Here is a 12,341-nt window from a genome sequence, read left to right as displayed (position 1 = left end):
CATATGTTTATTGACCATTCCTATTTACTCTTCTGTGAAGTGTCTTTTTATATGTGGTGTTCATTTATTAAATTTTGTCTTTTTAAGCTCTAGGTGTTCTTTTTTTATATTCTAAATATAATTTTGCAAGTATTTTTCCCAGTTTATGACTTGTATTTTGACTCTTTCTGTATCTTTCAATACACAGAATTTATTAATTATGGTGTAATTGAATATATCGTATATATTGTCTGTTTCCTTTATGGTTAGTGTTTACAGTATTTTAAGAAATTCTTCCCAACTCTTGAGATGACTTTGTGTGTGTGTGTGTGTATATACATTTTGTTTTAGCAAGATTTAAGTCCTTAATCCATTGGGAATTAATTTTTGTATATATTTTAAGGTAGGAATCTGGTTTCATTTCTTTCTAGGTGAACACCCAGTTGTCCCAGCATCATTTACTACTTGAACGCTCCTCCTTTCTGCACTGATCTGCAGTGCTGCCTCTTTCCAACAGGTTTTCACATATGGGAGGATCTGTTTCTGGGCTCCTCATGACTATCTTATATTTAAGTCTTGATAGCAAGTAGGGCAAATCCCTACTTGATCTTCTGGGATGCCCTGTCTTTTCTCAGATTTATTCTTCCTTAGAATCTGCTTTGAGTATTTGAATATTCTCTATCTAGTTAGGTCTTCTTTAATATTTTTAATGAAGATAAAGTTTTTCATTAATGTCTTTGTTAATAGTTTTCTCCAGAAAAACTTGTTTATCTTTTGGTGTATTTATTTCTGAGAACCCTAACTTCTGTTACATATTCAGTTTGGTTTTGGTGTTTTGATATGCAATTCACCTTTGTATATTGATCCTATTTTTGTTAACCATTACAAAACTTGTATTAATTTCAAGAGTATAGGATTTTTATTTTGCCCCACTGTCTCCTTTTTTTGTCATTGTCAACAGTCCATATCATATGAATTTGTTTTGGTTTTCCTTTCTAATTCTTATGCCTTGTTCATGTTACTTTGCTAGCAATACCTCCAATGCAAATCACAGAATGATAGCATTTTTTATCTTGGTAATTGATTTCTACTCATATTTTGTTTCCTTCCACTTTTTTAGGCTTGTTATATTGTTTTTTTAATTTCTTTTATGGCAACTCTTTAATTCTTTAACTGGTTATTCCAATTTAATAAAATTTGAAGCTAATCAATATCCTGAACAACATAAGTACTTACTCTGACCATTTAGCCTTCCCAATTTACATGGTATTATTGTCCAGTATTATAATTCCTCCTCTCTCCTCCCATCAGTTATTGTTAATTTTTTTATGTAGACCAACTGATGTTTTTAGTTTGTTTACATTTACTAGTTTCTCCTCTTTCTTATCTCAGACCCCTTTAAATGGTTTCTTTTTTTAAATTATTGTTTATTTATTTATTTTTGGCTGCGTTGGGTCTTTGTTGCTGCGTGCAGGCTTTCTCTAGTTGCGGCAAGAGGGGGCTCCTCTTCGTTGCGGTGCGTGGGCTTCTCATTGAGGTGGCTTCTCTTGTTGCGGAGCACCTGCTCTAGGTGCGTGGGCTTCAGTAGTTGTGGCTCGCAGGCTCTAGAGCTCAGGCTCAGTAGTTGTGGTGCTCGGGCTTAGTTGCTCCCTGGCATGTGGGATCTTCCCAGACCAGGGATCAAACCCATGTCCCCTGCATTGGCAGGCAGATTCTTAACCGCTGCGCCACCAGGGAAGTCCCTAAATGGTTTCTTTTAGTGAGTTTCTCTTCATAATATTTCAGTTTTTGTCTAAAAAGTGTTTTTCATGTTTTGTTTGCATTGCTCACCCTCAATTTTAAAAATCAGCTTTATTTAACCAGCAAGTATAAATTGCTTACAGTAAAATTCATGATTTTAAGTGTAGTGTTCATTGAGTTTTGTCAGATGCATACAGTTCTGTAACTACAACCACAGAGGTTATATATTGGATTGGCCAAAAAGTTCATTCGGGTTTTTCCATAACATCTTACGGAAAAATCCAAACGAACTTTTGGGCCAACCCAATAGAACATTTCATCACCTCATAAAATTATCTCTTACCCCTTTGTAGTGCGTCCCCTTCTTCTACTCCTAGTCCCTGGCCACCACTGATCTCCTTTCTGACTTGGTTTTGTCTTTTCCACAATGTCATTATATATGGTATCATATTAAAATATATTCTGTCTTCTTTCACTTAGCATATTATATTTGAGATATTCATCCATGTTATTATGCATCTCAGTTCTTTTTTAGTGCTTAGTAGTAGTCCATTGTATAGATATACTATAGTTTGTTTATAAATTCATTAGTTGATAGGTGTTTGGATTGTTTCCAGATGACTCTTGTGAATATTACTGGCTATGAACAAGTCTTTATGTGAACATTTGTTCTCATTTTTGAAAGGAAGTTCTTTTGGGTTGACAGTTTTTCTGAATACTTTGAAGCTGTTATTCTTCATTCTTCTGACTTTCCTTATTGATTTTACGAAACTTGTTGGTTGCTATTCTTTGTTAAGTAACCTGGCTTTTCTCTTGGCCTGCTTTTAAGAAGTTCTCTTTGTATTTGGTGTTCCGCATTATCGTTTCCCTGTGTTTATATGAGGATTTCTTTTTTTTTTCAACCTGGTTGAAATTCATCGAACTTTTTAAATTTGAAGATCATCTTCCAAGTTACTAATTCTCTTCAGATCTAGTCTCTTGCTTAACCATACCATGGCTCTTATGGGCACTGAATTGAATTGAATATTAGGTTATTTCTTGGTTCATGACACTTATTTCTATCCCTGGACCTTTTCTCCATACATTTACTATAATGTAATGAGCCCTGGAGGTCCCAGCACAAAAGTCAGGATCTTAACAATTATATAAATCTTGCTATGTCACTTATTTCTGCACCGTCCCCTGTCTTTACTACTTGTGATAGCAAGTAGTATCTGTTGGATTCTGTTGTTCATTGTACCCTGGCCTGCCTTTTTTTAAATATAGTTTTATGTCATCTAATATATATTTCTTAAAAATATGTTAGTTTTAACTGTATGAAAAGGCTATTATTTTGCATTTAATTTGATAGTACTTTGTTTTGACTTGATTTTTATTTACTAAGATTTATTCATAATAGTATCAGTTTATTTTTATTACTGTATAATGTTTTGTTATAAAACTTTTTCTATTATGTATAGTGCTGTTATCTTATTTTGGTGTACATGTGCAAAAGTTTCTCTTGGATATTTAAGTAGAATTTTGCCACGTATGTGCAATTTCAAATGATAATTGAGTTTTAATTTTCATTCTTTTTCCTTTTTAGATGCTTCATGGGGTTCTTATTCAAATCTGCCTGATAGTATTTTATGGTCCTGTTCCTTAGGCATATTTTTAATAGCCTCTTTTATCGTATTAAACATATTAAACATCTCTAATATTTTGTGTGTGATAATTCCAGCATCAGCCGTCTTTATATGTCTCTTCCTCTCACTTGTGTGTGTGTGTATTTTATAATTTTATAATTATATACCTTTTTTTTGCTTTCGGTGAGATATAATTGACATACAGCACAGTATAAGTTTAAGATGTTAAGCATATGATTTGACTTACATACATCATGAAATGATCATCACAATAAGTTTAGTGAACATCCATCATCTCATGTAGATACAAAATTATAGAAATAGGGGAAAATACCTTTCCTTGTGATGAGAACTCTTAGGATTTACTCTCTTAACTTTCATATAGAACATACAGCAGTGTTCATTATATATGTATCATGTGGTACATTATATTCCTAGTACATGTTTATCTTTTATGAGTTTGTTTCTGTGAGTGTTTTTGAAGTATAATCGACCTACAGCATTGTTAGTTCCTGTTACACAGCATAGTAATTTGATATTTCTATACCAAAATGATCACCACAGTAAGTCGAATTACAGTATGTCACCTTACAAAGATATTACATAGTTTTTTACTATATTCCCCACACTGTACATTTCATACCGTGTGATTCATTTATTTTGCAACTGAATTTTTGTACCTCTTAATCTCCCTTACCTGTTTCTTTCTTCCCCTCTCCCCTCTGGCAACCAGCTGTTTGTTCTCTGTATCTGTAACTCTGTTTGTTTTATTTGTTCATTTGTTTTGTTTTTTAGATACCACATACAAGTGAAATCGTACAGTATTTATCTTTCTTTGTCTTACTTATTTTTCTCAGCATAATACCCTCTAGGTCCATCCATGTTGTTACAAATGGCAAGATTAATTTTATTGTCTAATGAACTCCTGTTCCTTAGAACTTAATCTGTAGGAATTCATTGAGGCCTGCATTTAAGGTGCTCTCTTCTATAGACTGTTTGCATTTGTTTCTGCCAGGCAGCTAAGGGTACTACCACCCCACTAACACTTTAAAGGAAGTTTTCAGCTAAGAGGTTTTTAGACCATATATTTTTTGTTGTTTGGATAAATGCTGTACCCTTATCCATGAATCTATTATTAGATGTTTCTTTGCAATGAAACGTCTTGAAATTAGTTGTCATTTTTCATTTTTGCCAAGAGCCTTTATCAGAAGTTCGATTCAGTCCATAGAACTTCACAAAAGAATCTTTTAAGTTCTCAGTTCTCTTGTGAATGTTAGAGCTGATGGTTTCTTGGGGGCTTACTGGGGATACTTGTCAAAACTATCACAGGATATTAGGTTTAGCAATATGATATTATACTTGGTACTGCACAAAGAAGAGTATGTGAATATAACCCCCCATACTTTTATGTGTACATGCTTGTCTTTCACTTAACTAACCTGTGTTGATATTAATGGGTGTGGTCAGACATACATCAAATTCTGTAGCTTTTATTAGTGTATTTGGGTTTTTGTTTTAATTTCAGAATTTGTAGTTACAGAACTACAGAACTTAACTATAAAGAAGAATCTATTTAGGATACTACATGTATCTTTAGTTTGAAGTTCTAGAAGCTGAGGATAAGGATAAAGTTATTATTTCCATCTAAGTGTCTATTTCCTTGAGGTTCTCTCCTATCTGCAAAACTCCTTAAGTAATTTTGAGTATGATTTTCAGCCTGTGCCAAATTGGAGTTGGTGTGGTTAATGGTTTAGTATCGAGTGGCATAACATTTATTAGTGCTTTGGTTATGTCTCTGATTTAGGGAAAAACTTTTTGTGGTGCTCTTATTGTTTTCTTTCTAGATATGATACACCAACTTCTAAAAAGAAAGTACGAATTAAAGATCGCAATAAACTTTCTACAGAAGAGCGTCGAAAGTTGTTTGAGCAGGAGGTAGCTCAGCGGGAGGCTCAAAAACAACAGCAGCAGATGCAGAACCTGGGAATGACGTCTCCACTGCCCTATGACTCTCTTGGCTACAGTGCCCCTCATCACCCCTTTGCTGGCTACCCACCAGGTTACCCCATGCAGGCCTATGTGGATCCCAGCAATCCTAATGCTGGAAAGGTGCTCCTCCCCACACCCAGCATGGATCCTGTGTGTTCTCCTGCTCCTTATGATCATTCTCAGCCCTTGGTGGGACATTCTACAGAACCCCTTGCTGCCCCTCCACCTGTGCCAGTGGTGCCACATGTGGCAGCCCCTGTGGAAGTTTCCAGTTCACAGTATGTGGCCCAAAGTGATGGTGTGGTACACCAAGACTCTAGTGTCACCGTCTTGCCAGTGCCAGCCCCAGGCCCAGTCCAGGGACAGAATTACGGTGTTTGGGATTCAAACCAACAGTCCGTGAGTGTACAGCAGCAGTACTCTCCTGCACAGTCTCAAGCAACCATATATTATCAAGGACAGGCTTGTCCAACTGTTTATGGTGTGACATCACCCTACTCACAGACAACTCCACCAATTGTACAGGTAACTAATTTTGGAAATACTTTTGTCTGTTTTACTGTCTGTTTATGGGATGTCAAATCTGATGTGAGGGGGAAGTCCTGCCATTGATCACTTTTACATATTGGCTAATTTTATATATACTAGTTATCTATTGTGTCACAAATCACTTAGCAGTTTAAAACAGTAAGTAATTATTATCTCATAGTTTCTGTGGGTCAGGAATTCAGAAGCAGTTTGGCTGGGTGGTTCTGGCTCAGAGTCATGAAATTACAGTCAAACTATTAAGCAGGGTTGCAGTCATCTGAAGACTAGACAGGGGATGGAAGGTTTACTTTCAAGCTCACTCACATGGTTGTTAGCTGTCCTTGGTTCCTTACCACTCTCAATAGCGCTGCTTACAACATGCCAGCTGGCTTCCCCAAAAGCAAGTGATCAGCGAGAGAGAGAGAGAGAATAACTTTTGAAGTGTATTTTTGTGGTTTTAAATCAAATTTCTTTTCTTTTTTATAAAACCAATACATTAAAAAAAAAAAAAGACTCTTTAAGGCATCGTCTTCACCACATTCCTATGTCTCTCCCATCATTCCTTGTCACCCCTTAAAGGTGAATTATTGTGGATGGCAGAGACTCCCAAAGATGTTTCCTGTACACATTACTTAGTATTGAGGTAACAGAAGTGATTTTTACTTCTGTTTGTATTTTTGTTATGAAGCTGTATCAAAATTTTGTCCAAAAGGCCGTGACAAAGTATCCTGCTTTAATTCTGAAAATGTTAACTGTTTTAACTGCCTTCATTTTTTAAAAAAAATTTTATTTATTTATTTATTTTTGGCTGTGTTGGGTCTTCATTTCTGTGCGTGGGCTTTCTCTAGTTGCGGTGAGCGGGGGCCACTCTTCATCGCGGTGCGTGGGCCTCTCACTGTCTTGGCCTCTCTTCTTGTGGAGCACAAGCTCCAGACGCGCAGGCTCAGTAGTTGTGGCTCACGGGCCTAGTTGCTTCGCGGCATGTGGGATCTTCCCAGACCAGGGCTCGAACCCATGTCCCCTGCATTGGCAGGCAGATTCCCAACCACTGTGCCACCAGGGAAGCCCCTCCCTTCATTTTTTATGATCTCTTTACATGTTTATATATTTTATGAATTTGTAATTTTGAAGACTTGGAAGTTTTTTTGTCCCATGTTTTTCTGTGTAACATGATTCTTAACCATTTCTCCAAATTACTCTGTATTTTTATATGTGTGTGTGTGTATATATATATATATATATATATATATATATATATATATATGCATACATACACTTTTTTTTTTTTTTTTTTTGGCGGTGCGTGGGCCTCTCACTGTCGTGGCCTCCCCCGTTGCGGAGCACAGGCTCCGGACACGCAGGCTCAGTGGCCATGGCTCACGGGCCTAGCCGCTCCGCGGCATGTGGGATCTTCCCGGACCAGGGCACGAACCCGTGTCCCCTGCATCGGCAGGTGGACTCTCAACCACTGCGCCACCAGGGAAGCCCCACATACACATTTTAACGTCTGTATAATACCACATTTGCTTATAAGGTCGCTGTTTATCCATTTTCCTGGGGTAGTTGTTTAAATTGAAAGTTCTTTTTCATAATTATAAATAATACTGCACTGAACATTCTTATACTTAGTTTTTTTGTGTGTGTGTTTTTCCTTTCATTTTTGGCTTAAAATTAATGTTATAGGGCTAAATACAGCAGGTAAGAAAATGGGCATTATTGGTTATTGGCTATCAATTTTCTTAGCTTTTTATTGTTGGTGGTGGTGGTGTTTGTTATGCATAATTCTGCCTCCTACAGAATTAAAGACTCTTTAGTAGAGAGCTCAGTGATCTTATGGTTGTTCTTCTAAAATAGAATTTATTTTTCCATCCCATTGAGCAAAAGATTTCTCTAGGGTTTAGTCATAGCCTTAAGACTCAAGTATTACAATTTTTTTTTTTTTTTTTTTTGCGGTACACGGGCCTCTCACTGTTGTGGCCTCTTCCGTTGCGGAGCACAGGCTCCGGATGCGCAGGCTCAGCGCCCATGGCTCACCGGCCCAGCCGCTCTGTGGCATGTGGGATCCTCCAGGACCGGGGCACGAACCCATGTCCCCTGCATCGGCAGGCGGACTCTCAACCACTGAGCCACCAGGGAAGCCCAAGTATTACAATTTTATTTCCAGTTTTCAGTCTGTTCCTACCAAGGAGTCATTTATTGACTCCCTAATCTGCTTTTCGTGTGCTAGAGTAGTTGATAAATGGACTAAGATGGTTTAGACTATCCTTCTCTTTATGAGATTAGTTGATCAGAGATGATGTTCGACTCTGGGTAATGAGAAGCATAGACCATGTTGTTAGCGTGTGTATTTTAAGTCCTAGTCTGTCACTTACTGTGTGTCCTGGAGACAGGCACTTAGATTCTTCAGTTTTAGTTTTCTCATTTATTAAATGAGCAGAATGCCTCAGAGTGGTTGAGGTTTGTATGAGATAATGGATATTAGTAATGATAAATTTAAAGCACCATATACCTTGAAGGTTTAATTATAGTTCTTACTTAGTTACCTTAATACTGAGAGTATTGACATTAGTGGGCTGTGAATTACAGCTGATCAAGGTCATCTATCTGGTCTATGTTGAGGCCTGTGTTGTTCAAATCAAATATCAACCATACCAACATGAGCTGAGGTATAATAACCTTGACAATGAAGTAGTATGTGATATGGTATAATAAAAATTTGTGAGTATGTGTACATATGCAGTATCTTTGAAATTTGGAGCAGTTGTGTTATCAGAAGGTGGCTTTAATTTTTTGCCACAGCTGCTTATTAGACATACAAGCTCCGTTTTAACTGAGGCCATGTGCTTTATAGTGGTCTTGTGACATTAGAGTGACCTATTCTTAAAAAGTTACACTAAATTACATCTCAAAAAATTTGAGTGCTTAGACTTTAAATTGTTCACATAAGTGAAGTGACTCAGATATAAAGTAATAGCTGTTTTTTTCCCTTTAGAAGTGGGAGCAGAACAATTATGTTTTCCGCTCTATAACATATAGGACCCTCTCTTAAAATTCCCATTAGAAGTCCCATTTTAAAGATATTTCTAGATTGGATTTATGTTTTGTATAATTTCAGGTCCCTTGTAGGTAGAGCCAATCTCCAACAGACTTTCTTCCAGTAAATGGATAAATTTTGCGGGCACATGCTATTTGGATATATCTCACAAATGTGTACATCTTTTGTATTATTTCAGTGGGACTGCAAACCAGTTTCCCCTTTTTATTGCTGTTAATTGTTTTGGCTTTGGCGTATGATTGTCAGCTAGTTTGGGTAGGTACTACAGAACCCTAGAAAATGTTTATTTTCCCTTTACTTTTTGACAGTTTGAGTTTCAAACACTATATCTGCAAATGAATGTTGCAATTTTGGGTGTTTTTGTTTGTTTAGGTTTTGCTTTTTGTGGGTTTTTTTTTTTTTTTTTTTTTTTTTTTTTTTTTTTTTTTGCAGTGATGTTGTTAAGATGTTTTTGGCATTGCATTTCCTTTGGGAATTATTTTCAGTATGTGTAACATTCTTTCCTGTTGATAAATTGTTATCCTTTAAATATATCTTTGCACTTTAGAAACAGATAAAATTTGTCTGGAGCCATATCTAGTAAATACAGGGAATGATCAAGCTGGGTAATGCCATTTCAGTTTAGAAGTTATCTCACAACCAACATTTGTAGCCAGACTTTTCATGCTAAAGAAACCACAGCTTTACTACACATTAATTGAATCCTTTAGAGTGTCTCCATGATAAGCCTTACACAACTGTGATCTTGTCAGATAAATTCTTCATGAACCTAGTTTCACTGAAGGCCAAAGAAATTTTACCCTCCAAAATATTAGCATTTTTCTATTGTAGATCTGGGTGTTTAACCTCTTGATCACTCTGAAGATAACATGTTTCATCCTGTTGACAGTTGTTCTCAAAACTAGTATCTTGATCTAGCTTTAAAATTTTTTTTTTCAAAATCAGGATATGAAATGTTTGTCATTCAAAATGTGTGATATAATTGTGAAGCCCTTCCTTTTCCAAATGAGTTAAGGTGACAGTACAGGCACACCTCATTGTGCTTTGCAGATACTGCATTTTTTACACATTGAAGGTTTGTGGCAACTCTGTGTCAAATTAAGTCTGTTGGTGCCATTTTTCCAATAGCATTTGCTTACTTCATGTCTCTGTGTCACAAATTGATAATTTTTGCACTATTTCAGACTTTTTCATTATTATTATATTTGTTATGGTGAGCTGTGATCAGTGATCTTTGACATTACAATTGTAATTGTTTTGGGGTGTCATGAACTGAGCCCATATAAGCCAGCGAGCTTAATCGGTAAGTGTTGTGTTCTGCCTGCTCCACCGACTGGCCATTTTCCGATCTCTCTCCCTCTCCTTGGGCCTCCCTACTCCCTGAGACAAAATAATATTAAAATTAAGCCAATTAATAACCCTACGATGGCCTTTAAATATCAAGTGAAAGGAAGGGTCATACATCTCTCACTTTAAATCAAAACCTAGAAATGATGACGTTTAGTGAGGAAAGCAAGTTGAAAGCTGAGATAGGCCAAAAGCTAGGCCTCTTGTGCCAGTTAGCCAAATTGTGAATGCAAAGGAAAAGTTCTTGAAGGAAATTGATAAGAAAGCAAAATAGTCTTATCAGCCTTATTGCTGATATATATGAAGAAAGTTTTAGTGGTCTGGATAGAAGATCATACCAGCCACAACATTCCCTTAAGCCAAAGCCTAATCCAGAACCAGGTCCCTAACTCTCTTCAGTTCTGTGAAGGCTGAGATGGGGGAGAAAGCTGCAGAAGAAAAGTTTGAAGCTTAGCAGAGGTTGGTTCATGAGGTTGGAGGAAAGAAGCCATCTCTGCAACATTAAAGTGCAAGGTGAAGCAGAAAGTGCTCATGTAGAAACTGCAGCAAGTTATCCAGAAGATATAGTTGATTCCAACTCTAATTGATAACTTGGAGGGGTTGAAGACTTCAGTGGTGGAAGTAATTGCAGATGTCGTAGAAATAGCAAGTGAACTAAAATTAGAAGCAGAGCCTGAAGATGTGACTGAACTGCTACAGTCTCATGATAAAACTTGAATGGATGAGGAGTTACTTCTTATGGATGAGCAAAAAAGAAAGTAGTTTCTTGAGATGGAATCTACTCCTGGTAAAGAGGCTGTGAAGATTGTTGAAATGATATCAGAGGATTTAGAATATTACATATATTTAGTTGATAAAGCAGAGGCAAGTTTAAGAAGATTGACTCCAATTTTGAAAGCAGTTCTACTGTGGGTAAAATGCTATCAAATAGCATCACGTACTCTAGAGAAATGGTGAAAGGAAGAGTCAGTCAGTGTGGCAAAAGCTTCATTGTCTTATTTTAAGAAATTGCCACAGCCACCCAGTCAGCAGCCATCAACATCGAGGCCAGACCCTCCACCAGCAGACAGACATGACTCTCTGAAGGCTCAGAGGATGGTCAGCATTTTTAAGCAGTAAAGCATTTTTAAATTAAGGTATGTACATTGTTTTTTAGACCTAATGTTACTGTACACTTAATAGAGTCCACTATAGTGAAGCATGACTTTTATATGTGCTGGGAAACCAAAATATTCATGTGATTCACTTTTTATTGCAATATTCACTTTATTGCATGTTCTGAAACTGAACCCACAATATCTCTGAGGTACACCTGTAGTAGGAAATGAGGTCAAGGCCTTGGGGAGGAACAAGACGGTCAGGGCTTTGTGAGGATTTGGGCTGTTAGTCTGAATAATGTGAAAATCCACTGGAGCAGTTACAGCGGACTGGCGTGATTTGACGTATTTTAAGAGACTCGCTCTGGTTGCTCTGGGTGAAGAGATTGTGGGAGTCAAGGGCAGAAGTAGGGAGATCAGTTAAAAGACTGTTGAGTAATCTAGGCAAGAGAATATGGCCACTTATACTGGAATAGTAGAAGGAGAGATGTAAGAAATGATCAGATTTTATTTTTATGTGTATATATATATATATATATATATATATACATACACACACACATATATATAAACTCATACGTACAGATAGACGTGCACATGTACATACATATATAAAAAATGCAGAGCCAACGGAATTTGCCGATAGATTAGATTAGGAGAGTGGGTCAGGAAGAAATTAAATTTGGGATTCGTTACAGTATCTGGTGTTTGGCTTAGTGGGTTGGGAAAATTCCAGTTTATCCATCTGTCCTCCTCAGCCTCCCAGAAACTGTTTCTACTCAGAATCAGGGTTACCAGCACATACGTGTTAACCTCCTACATGCACAGTAACTTGCCTCTTGAGGATGCTTCCTTCTGGGTGTCGGCCCTTAGAAACTTTCTTGGAAACTTAACTTTCCAGATAGATTGGTGATCATAGAATAGAGCCCAGTTAGATATGTTTTGTTTTATGGTTTATTTTATCAGAGTTAAAGGAGAACT

The 12,341-nt window shown here is 36.9% G+C and overlaps 1 protein-coding gene across 2 annotated transcripts in view; it reads left to right on the top strand.

The window, feature by feature from the left end:
* SETD2 (SET domain containing 2, histone lysine methyltransferase) overlaps nt 1-12,341 on the top strand; it is a 112,446-nt gene that overhangs the window by 82,992 nt on the left and 17,113 nt on the right. For both annotated transcript variants that reach the window (XM_079935765.1, XM_079935764.1), the window contains exon 15: nt 5,189-5,858. In XM_079935765.1, coding sequence (XP_079791891.1) covers nt 5,189-5,858 — 670 coding nt within the window. The remainder of the gene's footprint in view (nt 1-5,188; nt 5,859-12,341) is intronic.

This window comes from Stenella coeruleoalba (genome assembly GCF_951394435.1).
Source record: "Stenella coeruleoalba genome assembly, chromosome: 10".
NCBI classification, from domain to species: domain Eukaryota; kingdom Metazoa; phylum Chordata; class Mammalia; order Artiodactyla; family Delphinidae; genus Stenella; species Stenella coeruleoalba.
This window is presented reverse-complemented; position numbering and strand designations above follow the sequence as displayed.